Raw genomic sequence first — 19,589 nt, 5'->3', positions numbered from 1 at the left:
ATGGAATGTTGGACCAAGAAGGCTTCTACAAGAAGCAAAAGAGGAGAAGCAAGGATTGCAACTTCAACTACGAGCCACAGAAGAGGCCTTGGAAAAGTTGAAGTGTAGAGAAGACTTAGTGAAGCCTTCATCACCCTCTCTAGAATTGGAAACTGAGGTAAACGATGTCATTGATTCTTCTGTTTCTTTTTCACATTATAATGATGATTTTGGTGCATTTGAAAAGAACACTACAGGGATTCGTTTGAATCTAATGAAGAAGATGATATATTAAGGCAAGGGATTAAGAGTTAGTGGCCAAGGCATTGTGAATCCCATCCAAGTGGTGAAACTACCTTGATATGCAGGATTGGGCTATGTTAGAAAAAAATAAACAAGAGAGTCTCCAAGCGACAAGTTTGGGTTAGTGTGGGATGCTGAGAGCACATCACAACATTTCAATGGTAGTGAACATTCCAAAGGAAGAGTTAAAGTAAGCTCTCCTCGCCAGACTTGAACCAGAGACAGTCATTATGGGAAGGTTACTTCGACCTGGAAGGAGACACGACATAAGCATCCATCTCCACATCAGGGGAAAAAGAAGGTCAAGCAAGTCCAGAGGAAGAAGAACTATTGTAGCCATTGCAACAAGGGTGGACATCAAAGAGCCACATGTTGGAAGCTACATCTAGAGCTATCCCCAAAGAAGGACATGGAGCATAAGAAAGCACTTGTGTATGATCCAACCAATGAAGAATTTCAATAAGGAAGCCAACTACAGGAAGAAAATCCATTAACCTAGTTAAGTAAGAAAGGGGTAGATTTTATAGGTAGTATCGCATGGCCACCATTGTAAATCACATGTTGATTTTTAATGTTTGTAAAAGTGATGAAGTGTATAACATCACTTATGAGTGCAACATAGTGATATTTTGGCTTTTTAATTGGATAACAAAGGGTATGGTTTTTGATGTAAAATCGACCATTAGCGTGTTATAAACTCTTGAAAAGTATGGTCATGTTTGGAATCTTGCAATTTGGACATGTATTGGCAGCTACAAGTTTGCATATGGTTAGAAGAGTCAGTTTCATCACTTCTGGCTCTGAAGTACACATGTGAAGGAGAAAAGAGTGTGACCTTCCAGAGATATTTGTTATACAGATTGAGATTGTAGTACTATTTATACTTTTAGTGGACCGAAAGTCCTTCAGTGGGGGGGAATGATCCAAGTGGACCCCTAAAGGCTCAAGTTTCAAAGTCCTTGAATATCAACAACATTGGCACCAAATTGAAGTGTTCATTGCTATGATTCATTTAGTACAAATGACACTCAAATATGAGTCTGTATGACCAAATTATCACAGTTTGAAGTTGACAAGGCAATCAGGAAAAGGGGGGCCTACAATGTGCCACATGGGATCCAAGGCTTAAATGACAACCATCTATTGTCCTACTAGTCACTAACATATGGCAACCAATCATTGACTCCTTTGGTCCTACAAAATACAACGAAACAATATATATAGATATAGATATATATATATATATCCACGGGGTCTTGGATAAACGGTGATCAGGTGCTCCGTTAAGACACTTCTTGATGTGAAGTCACCGATTCAATTCCCCGTCCCAGTCGGGGTGATATATTGGACATGATGAAGGTGTAGTCCTGCCAAGCTTACAAAATATATATATATATATATATATATATATATATATATATATATATATATATATATATATATATATATATATATATATATATTACCGCCGTGAGGCATATAAAACAAAATTATAACGAACCATATAAATATGGTCATGGATCTGATTGGAGGTTCATTATATATTAACAATGGAATGTTATAACCATGGGTAATGTATATGGTTATTTAATACAATATATATAAAACAAATTATAATGTATTGTTAACAACAGATGTTATATATCGGTCGCAATGGTTATGTCAACTAACCAAATTGTTTTATGTATTAAAACCTGTGTTGGATGGGGTTGATGGGTTTTGAACCCCCAACTGACCTAATTTCCCATGACCTAAAATTAGTTTTCCAACCAACCACCTAATGGGTGGGGCTTTGTTTATTCCGCTAAAAGTTTGTTATATAAACCATGTCATTTGCAATGGATGGGGAGGAGTGTGAAACGTGGAAGGTCATGGAACATTGACAAAATAACATAACCTAGAGTCGAGGGAAATATGCATGAAGAACCTTGACGATGGGGTTCTAGAGGTAAAATATTCTAGGGGAATATTACATTTTGATGTTGTGAGGAATCTAAAAGATTCCCTTAGGGGCCATAAGTAACATTGTCAGAATGTGGCCAACTTTATACTCATTTTAATCAAAATTTCTCAAGGATCACAATGGTGAAGTCAGTTTTTTCATCTAAGTAGTGGATTCAGGAGTCATGGGAGAAACTTGATTTATTCATTAATTATTGGGCATGAAGTTCGAGACAACAATGCACCTTTTAGAAGTAAGCCATGTTTACAATTAAAAGTATCAAGAGGATGAGACAAACCTTCTGGTGTTTTTATTGTTGTGTTTTGGGAAATTGAATTTTGAGTCACTCCTGGGATTGGATGTATAATGATGTATTTTTCCATGTACTTTCCTTTATTTTTGTTGAGATGAATGAAGTGGCTTCCCCACTATTAAAACAGGCCCGAGAGACATAGTTCACACTAGATGAACTCCATTATCAAAATTTTGTGTGCATTGTATTTAAGATCCCCTTTATGTTGCTTCTTCTTTAGGTATTTGCACATATGGTTTTTACATGCTCTTTCATGCAATTCTACTAACATCAACTTAAGAAACTATCTTGGCTAAGGTCGATAAATAAAAAAAATCGGATTAGGTTTGGTATCAGAGTGGTCTTCTTGCTTATGTGAATGATAACCAAGGATTGGATGTACAACACAAGGAAGGAAAATGGAGAAAGACAAAGATCTCTACAATGCATTCTACCTAATGGCAGATATGGTAAATATATTGTTTGTAGATTATGAGAAGAAATTGGTAAAGAAGGAAGAGAAAGAAGAGGACAATGCTTTGTTAAATGAAGGTGAACCTCCATCTCCATATTCAAGTGAATTTTCTTCACCATCTTCTTCTCATCATTAGAGCATTCAAGCATAGAATGTTGAACTGAGAATACTTCTTCAAGAATTAGAAGAGGAGAAACAATGGTTGTAGCTTCAAATACAAGCCATAGAAGAGGCCTTGGAAAAGTTGAAGAAAAAAGAATGCTTAGTGAAGCCATCATGACCCGCTCTAGAATTGACAACTGCGGTAAACAATGTCAGTGATTCTTCAATCTCATGTTCACATTATAATGATTATTTTGGTGCATTTGAAAAGCACACTGTTGACAATGGTTTGAAGCTAATGAAGAAGATGGGATATGAAGGCAAGGGCCTAGGAGTTAGTTTTCCGTTAAAAAATCGCCTATTTTTTACATATATATGATTAAATGGATGATATTTACCAAAAAATTGTCGATTTTAATATTAAATTACATTTTTTTTACTATATATATGCCAACATTCTATACACATGAATTTCAAACCAGAACAGTCGCCTACAATACTATATATAGGAAAAATAGTAAATCCTTAAAAAATACCTTGGTGGGGGTGAGTGGTCTTCTCTCCAGAATACTGGACGTCCATTTGACGAAGGAGGGTTTCCTTCGAGTCTCGAGCAGGAGAGTTGTGCCCAACAACATAGACAGTGGAGGGTGAAGAATAGCTCAGTGGGACTAAAACTGAGGCAAATTTGTCAAGAGAGGAAAAGGATGGGATGTGAAGGGGGAAGGAAACTCCAAGGTTGCAGGAGAGACAAAAAAGGGAGGAATAGAGATGATTGGTGTTGGGTCCCTATAATACTAGTGATTACCCCATTACTATTGTAGTTATACCCCGTATTTATATTGTTGTGCCCCTATTACCCCCATATTGTTGTTTCTGTGCCCCATAGAATCCCTCTATTGTTATTTTTGTGGCTTTATATTATTATTGTTAGGTCGGCTGGATTATATTGTGACTCCTTAGACTCCTATATATAGAAAGGAGGTTTTGTCATTTGAATCATCCAAGAATTGTTCATTTATGTAATGTAAAGGAGGTTGCCCCCTCGAAGAGGCTGAATTCTAAGGCGTTGATCTATCTTTTCTATCTTCTCTTGAGTTGGTTTCATAACATTTGGTAGCAAAGCTTTGGATTCTAGGGTTTCGCCGCTCCAAACAGGTCATCGTGGAATTTTCGCTATAAATTTTTTTCTGTGACGTTTCAGAAGTCGCAAAAAAAACCCATTTGAGAAGAAATTGCGTTGAACCTTGGGTCCGAATTTCAGAGCTTTTGGCGTGATATTTGCGGAGATATGATCTGAGGAAGTTGGTCTTTTTGCAGACTCCTGAATTACATTCAAAACAGGTGACCTGGGGAAAATCGTCATAACTTTCTCTCTGGGAATCAGATTGAAATTTCGTAAGAAGGTACAGAAATAGGACGGACTGTAGTTTCTTGTATATTTGTTTCAGAACCAAATATCGAAAATTGTATACGTGGTACTTCATTCAACTTCGCTCTTCTAGAAAGGTCTATAATCAGGTCATCTTGGGAGATTGTGCATAACTCTTCCTTGGAGAATCCAATTTGGATCAAACTTGTGGCATTGGAAAGAGGACACAGGGGCTACTACAGGTCACAAATTCAGAACTAGATGATTGGAAAGTACAGAGATACATCAGAGGCAATATCAAGCTCCTACAAAGTGAAAAAAGGTGTGTAGATTTTTTTAAATTTTTGCTTAAGCTTAGTTTGAAAATTTATTTTGAAGGAATTCAAAGGGCATAGAAGAGCATTATTATCGGTAATTGATGCCCCGAGGAAAGAAAATGCAAACACCTAGTAAGGAACCTGAAAGCTCTAGCATGACTCATGAAGAAGAGGAAGAAATGCTACATGATATATCAAAATTACAAGAACAAGTGCAACAAATGTCACACTCACAAAAGTTAACAGAAGCTAAGATAAATGGCATGGAAGCTAAGATGAATGGCATGGAAGCTAATATGGACAATTTGAAGATAGATTTGAACACAAATTTGAAGACAGGCATGGCAGATTTGAAGACAGATTTGACAAATTTTCTACAAGAAATACTTACTAATGGTGAAAAGGTAGTAAAGGATACTCATGATGAGAACAAAAGAAATGTTAATCATGATCCCATAGACGCTAATGTTGGATCGAAGAATCACCATATTCCAAAAATCGATATGAGGAAGTTTGATGGCAAGGATCCCGCCACATGGATATTACAGATGGAGGAATTCTTCGATCTCAATAATGTGCAAAATGCACAAAAGGTACGTATGGAAACTGTATATTTGGAACCAAACCAGTTTGTATGGTATCAATGGCTTTGTTCTCGTAAACAATTTATCACTTGGGCAATTTTTACGGAAGAATTGATAGCACATTATGAGGATACAAAAAGCAACACTTTTTTTAGCCAATTGATAAGTCTCAAACAAAAGGGTTCAATAATGGAGCACATTGAGGAGTTCCAAAAATTGAACATAAGGGTAAAAGATATTCCAGAGGAGCATAGGATTTATGTGTTCGTAGGGTCTTTAAAGGATAATATCCAACATGATGTTCGCCTTTGGGAACCTGATTCATTAGAGAAGGCATTCAGGTTAGCAAGAAAATGGAAAGCAAAATTATGGCAACTAGGAAGCATACCACTCACAACTATAAAGACGGAAGTGTTGTTGCCCCTAGTCTTCCACAACCTACAAGGTTGAAACCACAACAATTGGAAGAAAAAAGAGCAAAAGGGCTTTGTTACAGTTGTGATAGAAAATACACAAAAGGTCATAAGTGTGCTGAGAAGAAATTATTCTACATAGATTGTGAAGAGGAAGAAGAAAAGGAGCAAGAAAGGTCAAAAGAAGAGGATATACTCCAAGAACAAAGCCTAGATGAAGAACAAATAAATCCGACCATATCTTGTAATGCATTGGCGGGAATTACCACTCCTCAAACCATCAAGATAAAAGGACAAATCAAGAAGAAAAAGGTAATAGTGTTGATTGATTCAGGAAGCACCCACAATTTTATTCATTGTAGGGTAGCAAAAGAATTGAATTGCTTCCTATATCCAGCACCAGAGTGTCAAGTGATGATTGCAAATGGAGGAACAATAAATTGCTCTGGAAAGTGCCATAATATCAAGCTATCCATGGGAGAATATGTATTGACTAGCCCAATGCTTTCCATTCCAATGGGAGGTGTTGATGTTGTACTAGGAGTCCAATGGCTACAATCCTTGGGTACAATAGCTTTTAATTTTCAAGAACTTTTCATCAAATTTTCTACGGAAGGAAAGGAAGTTGATTAAGGGGTATTGCAGGGAAACCAGGAAAGATAATCAGCTCTAATGGCATGACTAAGCTTCTAAAAAAGGAGCAAAGAGGTGTAATTGCACAATTATGTTCGCTAGATGTTTCCACATTGGAATCATTTATTTCTCTAGATCTCCAAAAAGTCCTGGACAATCATTCCAAGGTATTTGATACTCCCAAAGGTCTCCCACCTATGCGTGATCATGATCATGCTATTCATCTGATTCCAGGAAGTGTTCCTCCAAACATCAGGCCATACAGATACCCCTATGTCCAAAAAAGTGAAATTGAACGTATGGTTGCAGAAATGCTAGAGGCTGGTATAATTCAACCGAGTCAAAGTTCTTTGTCAGCTCCAGTAGTATTGGTGCACAAGAAGGATGGATCATGGCGCATGTGTCCGAATTATAGGGAGCTGAACAAGCTCACTATTAAAGATAAGTTCCCCATTCCTGTCATTGATGAATTACTGGATGAATTGCATGGATCAATTTACTTCACCAAGTTGGATCTTCATTTGGGATATCATCAAATCAGAATGAAGATTGAAGACATTCCGAAAACGGCATTTAGAAATCATGAGGGTCATTATGAATTTTTGGTCATGCCTTTTGGCCTCACCAATGCACTTTCAACATTTCAAGGTTTGATGAATTCAATTTTCAAACCATTCCTTAGAAAATTTGTGTTAGTATTTTTTGATGATATACTAATCTACAACAAGTCTTGGAAGGATCATGTTGAACATGTTGATAGGGTGCTACAACTATTGGAGGAGAAACAATTATATGCAAAAAGATCCAAATGTTTCTTTGGAGTCCAGGAGGTGGAATATTTGGGTCATATTGTATCTCATGAAGGAGTTAAGGTAGACCCTAGCAAAATTAAAGCCATTAAGGAATGGAAAATCCCCACATCCATAAAGCATCTGCGAGGATTTCTTGGGTTGACAGGGTATTATCGCAAGTTTGTTAAGAATTATGGGAGAATAGCAGCACCTCTAACAACATTATTGAAGAAAGATTCATTTTCATGGACTCCGGAAGCAACAAAGGCCTTTGAACATCTTAAAGAGGCAATGTGCCAAGCACCGGTCTTAGCTACACCGGACTTCACAAAAACCTTTATTGTGGAATGTGATGCTTCAGGAAATGGAATTGGTGCTGTTCTAATGCAAGATGAGAGACCCATTGCTTTTGAAAGTCATCCAATCAAGGAAAAGTTTTTAAGCAAAGCTATTTATGAGAAGGAAATGTTGGCAATACTCCATGCACTTAAGAAATGGCGACCCTACCTGATGGGAAGACACTTCAAGGTAAAAATGGATCATGATAACCTTAAATACTTTTTAGAAAAAAGATTATCCTCTGAAGATCAACAAAAGTGGGTCACAAAGATGTTGGGTTATGACTTTGAAATCATCTACAAAAAAGGGAAGAAAAATGTGGTGGCAGATGCACTCTCAAGAAAGGATGAGGATGTGGAAGCATTGTTGTGTGCCATTTCTATTATCCAACCAGATTGGATAAACAAAGCAAGGGAGGACTGGAAGAATGAGGAAGAAGTGTGGGCACTTATTCGAAAGCTACAACAAGATTCCAGTACTTCTGATACATTTAGCTGGCAAAATGATTCGTTATGGTACAAAGATCGCTTATACCTCTGTAAGAATTCCCAGCTAAAACAAAAGATTCTTATGGAATTGCACACTTCTCCCTTAGGAGGGCACTTAGGATTTTTAAAAACTTACCACAGGGTTAAGAAGGAATTTTTTTGGGATGGCCTTAAATCAGATATTCAAAAGTTTGTGGCGGAATGTTTGGTTTGCCAACAAAATAAAGTTGAAACAATTAAGGCACCGAGTCTATTACAACCTTTATCAATTCCAAGCCAACGTTGGGAGGAGGTTTCAATGGATTTTATCACAGGTGATCAGGTGCTCAAGTCCTAGGTGTTGTAAAAATGCTCAAAATTCAAAGTGCTCAGAACTGGTTCACAGCTGAACGACTGGAAAGTGCTCGTCCTCTCGATTCTGGCGCCGCAAACGGTTCGGAAAACGGTCGCCGTATGAGGGAGATATGGCCAAAACAATATTTTGCCCAAAACATTAGAAAATTGGAATTTGTTAAAAAAAAATTAAAAAAGGAATATTCCGTAGAATATTCCAAGGAATATTCCCTTTCAGCAGCCAATCAGAGGGCGCCACGTGGCAGGCCCGGAGGGTGCCACGTGGCCCCAGATGACGTCAGCAAGCATTATATGGGCGCATGGTTAAAAGAAATTTATATGGCAAGGTCTGTGGTTTGAACCCGCGACCTCATGAAAGCTAAGGCAACGTCTTACCATCGCACCAATGGTGTGAGCTGTGTATGAAGGGCGGAGAAAAGCTCTTTTAAATTTTAAAATTGTTTGGGCGGGAAACCAAAGGGGGCCAGCCCCCATACACCATACGACCAGCGCCGGGAACCAAGAGCTAAGCATTAACCGCCAGCACACCAACCGTCGGGCACGCACTCCGAGGCAAAAATTAAATGTAACAGCAGTGAGTTGGCGGATTAGTTGGCGGTGGCGCCAAATTTGGCGGACCCGCCATATTTGGCGGGCCTAACTGGCCTCCACTAAAGATAACTTGAGTTTTTTAAGGGAAACTGGCAGTCTGGAGTAAATGGCCATAACTTTGGCCCAGAAAGTCGGTTTTGGACGAATTTTTTTTGATTTTGGATAATTTCGACCTTCTGAAGCCATTGGTGCAGGTCTTACAGCCATCAGAGGTCATTTGCATACGTTTTGGAGCCGTGAAAGTTCTAGGAGCCACCAGGGGCCAGTATTGGGAAGACTGTACAGGGTTGCAGGTATCCATTGGAGGTGATCCAATAGTCAATCCTGAAGGATTCAAGTGTTATGAATCCATTTCTACCATCTATTTCTCCTGTAGATGCTTCTATTCAGCTGTATTTTCAATTTGAGCATTTAATAAAAACAAGGACAAGCCCATTTGGAGGCTTTGGACCCAGCAGACGTAGCCCTGGAGGGGGTGAACTGCTTTATCAACTTCTTGTGCATATGTGGTTGGTTTATTTTGCAGAACAAATTCGTTTTTATGTGTTAAACAGTAAAAAGAAATAATTCTGCTATGCTTAAATGGGTTGTAATCAGCTGAAAAGTTCATGTGTTTCATTTCTGCAAGACATGGGAAGCTTTTAAATATGTTTATTTCTGAATTGAATACCTTGCAAACAAATTTCAAGTAGTTTCAAATTCAGATCAACAGGTTTACCCAAGTCTGAGGGAAAGAGTGTCATCATGGTGGTAGTTGACAGACTTACCAAGTATGCACACTTTTGTGCATTATCACATCCATTTAAAGCCAGTACAGTTTCTACTGCATTTATGGAAACAATTCAAAAGCTACATGGAAACCCAAAGATTATTATAAGTGACAGATATCCCATTTCACTGGAAATTTTTGGACAGAATTATTTTCTTGTCTTGGTACTCAGTTAGCTCATAGCTCATCTTATCATCCTCAATCTGATGGGAAAACTGAGATAGTAAACAAATGTTTGGAAGGATATCTTCGTTGCTTTGTATCTGATAAACAGACATAATGGGTCAAATGGTTGCCTCTGGCTGAATGATGGTATAACACTTCCTTCCATACAACAACAAAAATGACCCCATTTATGGCACTTTATGGGTATCAACCACCATCCATCACATCAATTTAAGAGAAAATTCTAAGGTTCAGGCAGTGGAACATCACATCGAACATCAACAACAAGTCCTCCAACTCTTAAAGGATAACCTTGTGTTGGCACAAAATAGAATGAAACAATAGGCAGATCAACATCGTATTGAAAGAAGTTTTGATGTAGGTGATTTGGTATTCCTACGGCTACAACCATATAAGCAAATGTCCCTAAAGCAAGCTAAGAAGGATAATAAATTATCACCAAAGTATTATGGTCCGTACAAGGTGTTGCAAACGATTGGTACTATGGCATACAAATTGGAGCTTCCTGCAGCTTCTCGATTACACCCAGTTTTCCATGTTTCATGTTTAAAGAAGGTTATAGGCGACAAGATCTCAATTCAAACAATATTGCCAGAACTTGACGAGGAAGGAAAAATTATATTGGAACCGGAAGCAGTCACAGAAACAAGAACTCGACAGCTACGAAATCGATCAATTTTAGAGTATCTTATCAAGTGGAAGAACTTATCCGTTGAAGATTCCACATGGGAGGATGAGAATTTTATGCAGAAGTATCCAGAACTACTCAAGCGTTGAGGACAACACTTTTTTGAAGGAGAGGGGCATGTTGGGTCCCTACAATACTAGTGATTACCCCATTACTATTGTAGTTATACCCCTTATTTATATTGTTGTGCACCTATTACCCCCATATTGTTATTTCTGTGCCCCATAGAATCCCTCTATTGTTATTTTTGTGGCTTTATATTATTATTGTTAGGTCGGCTGGATTATATTGTGACTCCTTAGACTCCTATATATAGAAAGGAGGTTTTGTCATTTGAATCATCCAAGAATTGTTCATTTATGTAATGTAAAGGAGGTTGCCCCCTCGAAGAGGCTGAATTATAAGGCGTTGATCTATCTTTTCTATCTTCTCTTGAGCTGGTTTCATAACAATTGGAGTGAGCGTTAACATCAACATTACATATTGTAGTAGAGGCATGATCACGTTTTAGGGTAAGGAGGATTACGAAGAGCCCAAAGACTGGACGTAGCGCTGCCCCCCACGACTGACCACCTTTGCTTCCATCTCGACCACCTGGTGTCGAATGTTATCAGGGACATGGCTTTGAATGAAATCCAATTCAACATTTTCCTCTAGTATAGTAGGAGGTCGTCCTCGTCCCTATACATGGCCACCATGCTGCATGTTGTCGCATTCACAAAGCATTATAGGTAAATGGAGGTCATGGAGATTGGTAGGGGTCATAGAGCTTGCAAGAACTAGACAAGGGAAAATGTAGGAAGAAACTTGTTGTGGGACTACCAAAAAGAGGGAAGGGATGCACCATTTAACATACATGACATGCATTAAAACATGTAGGAGGAGCCCAATGGTTCTGAACGATGGATACAAGGGAGAGGACATGATTTATGGAAGGGTGATGACATGGGAGGTAACGTAGATAAGAGGGATGCCAGGTGGAGTGGCTAATTACTCTAGGCATCGACAGGTGGATATGCCTCGATTGACACCCAAATTCAAGATTGATTTGTGTATACTACTCTGAATATTCCAGAATAATATGTGGAGGTTAAATCTCTATCATTCACCTAATAAATATTGATAATTAAATTAAAAATTGTCACCTCAGATGGTATCATTGTTGACACGCACGACTATGGAGCATTAGAAGATGTCGAAAAAAATTTCCACATCCACGAGACCTTTACGAAAGTGTAGATTAGTCATGTATGAAAGGAAATGTGGTTCCATATCACATCACAGATGTTGCATAATGTTAAATAAGTAGAGGTTTGACAATTTTTTTTCTTCCATATCCTTTGTATCTTTTATGACAGTGTAGATTGGTCACGTGCTAAAGCAAATGTGGTTTCATATCACTTTCAAGGTGGGTGTTATGTTACATAGTCGAAGATATTTAATTATGCAATAATTTTTGGAGTTATTTACTAATTGTATGGTTTAGAAATATTTAATGAAAATTTGGTAAAACAATTTTTGGTTAAATTATGACTTTTTGTTATTTAAAATGAGTTTTCCATTGTATATATAAATTCAAATCTAAATCTTAAAAAGTTATGGGTTATGGAGAGCTCACTAAAATTATTATCAAATTCTGGACAAATTATACATGAAAAAAAAAAAACTCTAGCTCTAAACTAACATATGACTAGTAAACTATTGCTTAATTTTATTATATTTTGAATTTTATTTTTAATTTAAAAAAAAATGTTGAAAATTATAATTTCCAATTATTGATATGGAATTTTATTTTTATATATTTTAAATGTTTTAATTTATTTTAAGATAATTATATTGTGAAAAAAATAAATAAATTAAGATAAATAGCTTGTATAATGTGCCACCTATAACAACTTACAATTGGTAGATTTTTAATCAACTTTTGTTTGTTTGTTGAGATATAGAGTTAGATTGGATAGTAGCTTAAAGAGGAGTAATTTTTGGTATTGGGTGGAGGTGAACAAATTTAAGGGAAAACCTTAATTACTAGATAAACTTGCCAAAATGCAAGCATTTTTAGGACTTAAGCTTATAGGTAAATTGGTATTACCACCCTTCTCTAGATGTTTCATGATCTTGAATGATGTAAATCTCAAGTCTTCTAGAAATCATACTTTAAAATTCATTCCCTCTTTTCATGTTAATTGGAATGAAATATTTTCGTCCATTCTTTCTATTCATGCTAATTGGAATGAAAATCTAAATGACAATGTATAATCACATTTTCTATGAAATAGTTTTTGAATAATAACATTGCGACTTTATGTAAGGGTGTTGTGGTCAATTTAAGTACTTCAAGACTTTGGATGATCTAAATTCTAAGACCTCTAGAAATTTAATATTCATAACCTCCTCCATGTTGGGAACAAAAAAATGTAAACAACAACATATAATCACATTTTTTATAAAATATTTTTATTAAAATATTAAAATTGTATAATTTTTATCACAACATCAGAATTTTATATAGGATGAAGTCCTCAATTGTGAATTACAACATATAACCATATTCTCCATAAAATAACTTTTGATTATAAGATTACAATTTTATAAAAATAACTTTTGATTATAACATTACAACTTTATATGGGATGAAATAACTACCAATTTAAAGTTTAAATTTTCCCAAATTTATAAATTTCATTGCTATCACATTCTCAGCAAAATAATATCTAATCGTATAATTTTTTATCGTAACATAGTGACTTCATGTGAAAGTCATCATGACTTCCTATCTCCATAAAATAATATTTGATGACTTTATATGGAGGTGATCATGACTTCATATACAAATGGGGTGGTCAATTTAGATCTAAAGTCAATTCGTGATTAAAATTTCATTGCCTCTTATTGCCTTACATAGTAATTTCGTTCACTTTTAGTTGTGAGGTAGGTTTGTCATTTATAATGTGTGAACGAAGTGGAATGGTTATTTATGCGACCCCACCCATTTCATTTCAAGGCATCTCCCTTTCAAAATCACTTGCCAATTAATGTTGGCACTTGACATATTTGATATATTTGACATTTTAGTTTTGAATTCTATGAAGCTCGAATTTGGAAATCAATTTCTCACTCGCATTTTCGTCATTACTTTTAAGCATAGATTTTACATGATTTTGATTTATGTGGTGGTTAGTTATTACCAAATTGCCCAGTGAGAAGGATTGATTCATGTAGCATTGACACAATGTGTTTAGTGTCCAATGGAATGGTACCCTGTGAAGTATGGAAAAATTGTGGTTGGCTTTGAATGAAAATGTACCCCTTGGACGCATTGAGAAAATTTGGAATGGCACCACCCGGTGATGTAATGAAAAATGGTAGAGGAGAATAAAAGAAATATATATAGAAATTAACGAATCTCCAGACATCTTTATTTGGACCATGGATTTTATGTTAGATAACCCATGGATTTTTGTAGAATACAGTTTATTTGGACCATAGATCGATTTATGTTAGATAACCCTAGGCTTAAAAATCACTTTGCAGATGGAATTAGACTCGGGTCAAATCGGTTAGTGTTTGGTCTTAAAGCCCTAATCCCAAACTGCTGAACTTTTCTGGAATCGGGATCTGGTCATCTGCACAATGAAATCATATCCCATATCCAACATACAAGTTTGGAGCAAGTTCTGTGTGTCCAACACATCTGTTTGTCATCCTCACAGCTTAATGCCTATTGCTGAACACTCACCTCAAGCGCTAACATAATCGCGTCGATTTCATCTTTATAAGGCGCATTCTTGCTTGCAGTTTCCTGCGCTAAGTTGCATCGTTGTTATTATTCGGCCTATCAGTCCATCCATTATCTATATTATACCAATAACAATGGCATCTCTAACAACAGGTCCCCTTTCCGATTTGGCTGCTTCTTCCTCCTCCACTGCCTCCTGGTGTGCCTCGACTTCTTATTCCGACTACGATGTGTTCATAAACCATCGTGGGCCGGATGTTAAGAACACTTTCGCCAGTCATCTCTACAGATGCCTTCGTGACCATGGATTAAGAGTGTTTCTGGACAAGCGCGAATTGGAGGAGGGTCAAAGTATTTTTTCTCAAATAGACCATGCTATTCGAGTAGCCTCTGTCCACATTGCTATATTTTCCAAGAATTATGCACAATCTAGTTGGTGCCTGGATGAACTCGTCCTCATGCAAGAGTCGGGGGCTACCATCCTTCCCGTTTTTCTCAACGTGAAACCTTGTGTGGTCCGGCACACTGGTGAGGACGGAGAGTTCGCTGAAGCACTGCAAAAGCACCGAGAGAAAACAACATTCGACCCTCGAACCGGGGAAAGGAAAAGACGTTACGATTCGGATACTATCAAAAAATGGAGAAACGCTCTTTCTGATGTGGCGGATATAAGCGGCTTTGATCTGAAAGCTTTTAATGGGTGAGCATCTTTTCTTTCTTTTTTCAGAAGAAGAAAAGCTATCCTTTTATTAATAAAATCATAAGGGTAAAAGCGAAGGAGTGTACATAATTTATGAGATGATTTGTAGATTTTTATCAATTTTCCTATATCTGTTATCTTTTACATAAATGTCTAAATTATTCCTATAATCATTTTTTTTTATCACTTATAGAACCAGTATCATTATATCTTTACAAAAAAAACATTTGACAAACAACAACAACAAAAATACTATAGCAGAGTTCGCCCAAAAGATCAACTGTCCCATTTCCGCTCCTAAAAATGGTTGAAGTATCCAGCATCGGTCAATACACCCCGTTCATAAGCATCTGACTCCGAGCATCGGTCAATACACCCTGTTCATAAGCTGTTCCTCTTTTGAGATCCTCTGCGATTCTGATTCTGACTCTGATTCTTACCAGTTGCCGGATTCTCCTCATTTCCTTGTTTTTTACTTGTCCGCGTTAATTTTCAATTATGTCGGAATGATATTAGCTGCATGATACTCAGACGTTTCTCACTGCTTATTTTTCTCTCAATTACAATTATTCAGGGACGAGGGCGAACTCTTGGATAAAGTCTTGCACAAAGTTTTTTGAAAACGGTTCCAAGAACACCATTGGATGTTGCTAAATATCCAACTGGTCTGGGCGAAAAGTTGCAGGAGTTTGAAAAAGCAGTGCTATCGCAGCAAGAGGAGGAGTGGGTGAAAACAAAAATTGTTGGAATAGTTGGTGTGGGCGGGGTAGGCAAAACGACACTGGCCAAAGAAATTTTCAACTGCATGGGATCTTGTTACAATAAAGCCTCCTTTATATTTGATGTTAGAGAAAAGGCAGCTAGAATGTCTCTAAACTCTGTGCAGAGCCAGCTTATTAAGGACTTGAAAGGTATGGATATCAAAATTGACAGTACTGCCCAGGGTATAGGGATACTTAAAAGGCATCTCTCATCTTGTCACGCTCTTATCGTCCTAGACGATGTAGATAGTACCGATCAGCTGGATGTGCTATTGCCAATTAAGCATATCCTTAGTCCCCAAAGCTTGATTTTGGTTACCTCCAGGGACAAGCATGTCCTCGAAAGCTCAAGAATGTTAGGGTCGTCAATTTATAATTTAGGGGGGCTGAATACACGACACTCCAAAGAACTCTTCTGCTCATATGCCTTTTATCACTCACTCCCTCCACCAGAATTTGAAAATCTGGTAGATCTGTTTGTAAAGGCGTGTGATGGCTTGCCATTATCATTAAAGGTATTCGGAGCGCTTGTTTGCGGAAGAAATGACAGAAGGTACTGGGAGGAGCTATTGGATCAAATTCACAAGACATTACCTGTGGAAATACAGCAAAGGCTTAGAATCAGTTATGACAAACTCCATGAGCAGGAACAACGATTATTCTTAGATATTGCTTGTTATTTCATAGGAGAAGACAGAGATTTGGCTATAAAATTATGGGGTGTGGTGGAACTTCAAAATCTAGAAGACAAGTGTCTACTGGAGGTGGATCATGGAAATAAGATAAAAATAATAAAAATGCATGATCACATAAGAGATCTAGGAAGAAATATTGCGCAGAACGTATCCATGCCCCTCCGTCTATGGTCTTACACGACAAACACCATTGATGACTGGTTGGAGCAATCGTCATCTGTAAGTGCTTGAATCAGTTAAAACCTGTCTTTGGCTTTAAAACGAACTTGAATGTTAAAACTTTTGTCTTTGGCTTTAAAACGAACTTTTAGTTTTCTTGAAATTGAAGATAAAGATAGATATGTGTGATTTTTACTTTTGATCAATTAACAGGTAACAACTGAAGTTCACGGAATCAAGACGATTAATCGAGCACATCGTTTTTCCGATTCGCTCATCACGAGGAGTTCAGAAATGTCATGGTATAGATGATGGAGTGATGAGGTATTCGGGAACTGTTTGAGGCATCTATTCAATAATTTTGGTCGTGGTGGTATTCTGAATTTGCAGCTTGTTACAACTGAAGCTGGTTATTTAGAAAACATAATGAGGAGGGCACGGTCACCAAATCTCATATGGCTCCGATGGTATAAGTGTCCATATTCTTGTCTGCCTTCCTGGATCCGGATGGAGAATTTGAAAGTTTTAGAAATAGCCGGGGGCCAATTGGAGATATTGTGGAAACGTCAATCTCAGTTATGTTTATTGATCTTTCTTAATTTCATTACAAATTCCATCTGTAAGCGAAAATTGTCAATTACATCTTTTTGATCGCTCAAATCTGAACATTGCAGGCGCCTCTGAAGTTGCGTGAGTTAAATATCATCGCTCCTCTTTCAGCCTTTCCCAAGTCCATAGGGCAGCTGAAGCATCTGGAAAAGATTATCATCTGTCGTCCACATTTCCACGGCATCCCACTGGAAAGTTTGCCTGAAGAATTTTGTTACCTTCGCTCCTTGAAATACCTGGAGTTAAAAGGGTGTGAGAAAATGATGTCGCTGCCTGATTCCTTCGGAAAGCTTACAACTCTCGAGCACATCGATTTGACAAGTGCTTCCAGCTTGCAAAAGCTTCCGGATAGTTTTGGGCATTTAAGTCGACTCAAACATCTATCGTTCTGCAATTGCTCCAATTTGACCATTTCCAATAGAGCACTTGGAAACATTACCACTCTGGAATTCTTGGATCTTTCATCATGTAAGAAGGTGAAAGAATTGCCATCCCAAGTTGCACGACAACGACACTTGGGAGAATTATTACTGGTGGGAACAGACTTAAAAGAATTGCCCGGAGGTATGGGCGAACTCTGCAACTTGAGAATTATGACAATAGGAGGAGATTTGTTCACAGAGAATTTGTTGGAAGAGCTGCCACCTTGCCTCGGTTATCTTAAGAGCTTGAATGATTTGTCAGTCACCGGTTCACGGAAACTGACACGCCTGCCAGAATCATTTGGACCGTCGAGTCCGTTGAAAAAGTTGAAATTATGGAAACGTGGGATAGAATACTTGCCACAAGATTTCGCTATGATGAAGTCTCTGGAGATTTTAAGTGTAGATAAATGTCCGTTGCCGGAACTTCCATTCAGAAGGGTTGAAGGAGGAACAGGGGAAAGACAGTTGGATAAATTGTCATCCACCGATGACAATTGCATGTTTGGCCTTCGGGAGCTATGGATGTCAGGGACAAAAATATTGGAGGCAGGCTTTCCGGTGGGCATTTGCCCTAATCTTCAAACTCTGACTTTACAGTCTTGTTCAGAATTGAGGCAAATAAGCTGTTTTACTGGTTTGGGAAAGCTTGAGTTTCTCGAAATGATCCAATGTGATAAAGTGAAAGACCTGCCGAGTTTTGAACCCTTGGTATCTTTAAAGCAGTTGTGGGTTGTACGCTGTGACGAGATAAAGAGCATAGAAGGCCTGGGGAAGCTCACAAAGCTCAGAGAACTACGTGTTCGTAAATGTCATGAGATACAAGAGCTTTTTGGTGTGGAACACATAATGTCATTTAAGAAGCTGTATATTGCAGGGTGTCCCAAATTAAAGTGGGTTAATGGAGTGTTGGAGCAGTTGCAGCTACGACTCAAGCAAGGATTTAATGTTGAAAACAAAGATGGCAAAGATAACTAATTTGACAATGATTTATTGGTAGGGGATTTCCCTGAAACATTTTTACATGGAATCCATTTGAAAGAAGCAACTTTTAATTGCCAAGTCCAATACTGATTATATTTCATGCAGATTGTTATGGATTGTATTGTAATCAGTGATCAAATTTGAAGGGCAGGTTTTAATTTCATTTAGAAGGGCACACATCTAGGTCGCACTTCTATAATGAAAAGCATAAAAAAAAAGCAATTCAATTGACAATAGTAAATTATTTTCAAATTTCTTTTTATTTTTTCACAAACAAAAAGATACCACTACGTCAAAGGTTGCATTAGTAAATGAATTACTCTTACACATGTGATTGAGAAATGTAACCACATAAGATCATATTGCGCAGGCCTTGAACTCAGCCACAATTGAACCAACTATAGGGACAAAATCATAGTTGGGAAACTGCATATGAGTACAAAAAATAAACATATAGGGATAATTATATTTTAATGAAATTGAAATAAAAATAAAAATACGAAGAAACAAAAATACTTATATTAAAAGTATATGGAAGGTCTCATTTATAAAATTAAAAATAAATTCTAGCTTATAGAGGAAGTATCAGTGTAATTCTAGCTTATAAACTTCAAATTTGACCAACTCACTATTCTATTGTCTATTAAAACTCTTTTAGAAAGCTGAGACTTCCAATATTTGCACATCTCAAATTATTGGAACTACAGCCTCTATACTTGGCTGCAAAATTGATACTACTCATTATTCTCCCTTCTACATGCAGCAAAAGGAGACCTGTCTATGTAGCAAGAAGAGGATCATTATACGTTGGGAAGAGGAGGCCTTAACGAGCCCTAGACACAGTCAAAGAGGAGTCTATATACGCTGCCCTAGCCGCAGTCCTCAAGGTTGATGTAATCCGC

The 19,589-nt window shown here is 37.4% G+C and overlaps 2 protein-coding genes across 2 annotated transcripts; both read left to right on the top strand.

The window, feature by feature from the left end:
* The first annotated feature begins 14,491 nt into the window (after nucleotides 1-14,491).
* On the top strand, nucleotides 14,492-15,061 carry LOC149215019 (toll/interleukin-1 receptor-like protein). The gene has a single exon (XM_089389595.1). It carries the CDS (start codon nucleotides 14,492-14,494, stop codon nucleotides 15,059-15,061), a length of 570 nt encoding a protein of 189 aa, XP_089245721.1.
* An 861-nt stretch (nucleotides 15,062-15,922) lies between these two features.
* On the top strand, nucleotides 15,923-18,681 carry LOC149215018 (TMV resistance protein N-like). Its single transcript, XM_089389593.1, has 4 exons — nucleotides 15,923-16,732; nucleotides 16,886-16,974; nucleotides 17,063-17,081; nucleotides 17,347-18,681. Exons 1-4 carry the CDS (start codon nucleotides 15,923-15,925, stop codon nucleotides 18,679-18,681), a joined length of 2,253 nt encoding a protein of 750 aa, XP_089245719.1.
* The last annotated feature ends 908 nt before the right edge of the window (nucleotides 18,682-19,589 follow it).

The sequence above is a fragment of the Pinus tabuliformis genome, chromosome 1_1 (genome assembly GCF_031772625.1).
Source record: "Pinus tabuliformis cultivar Carrire ecotype Pingquan chromosome 1_1, CPIR1, whole genome shotgun sequence".
NCBI classification, from domain to species: Eukaryota; Viridiplantae; Streptophyta; class Pinopsida; order Pinales; family Pinaceae; genus Pinus; species Pinus tabuliformis.
Note: the sequence above shows the minus strand (reverse complement) of the source record. Positions and strands in the feature narration are given on the sequence as shown.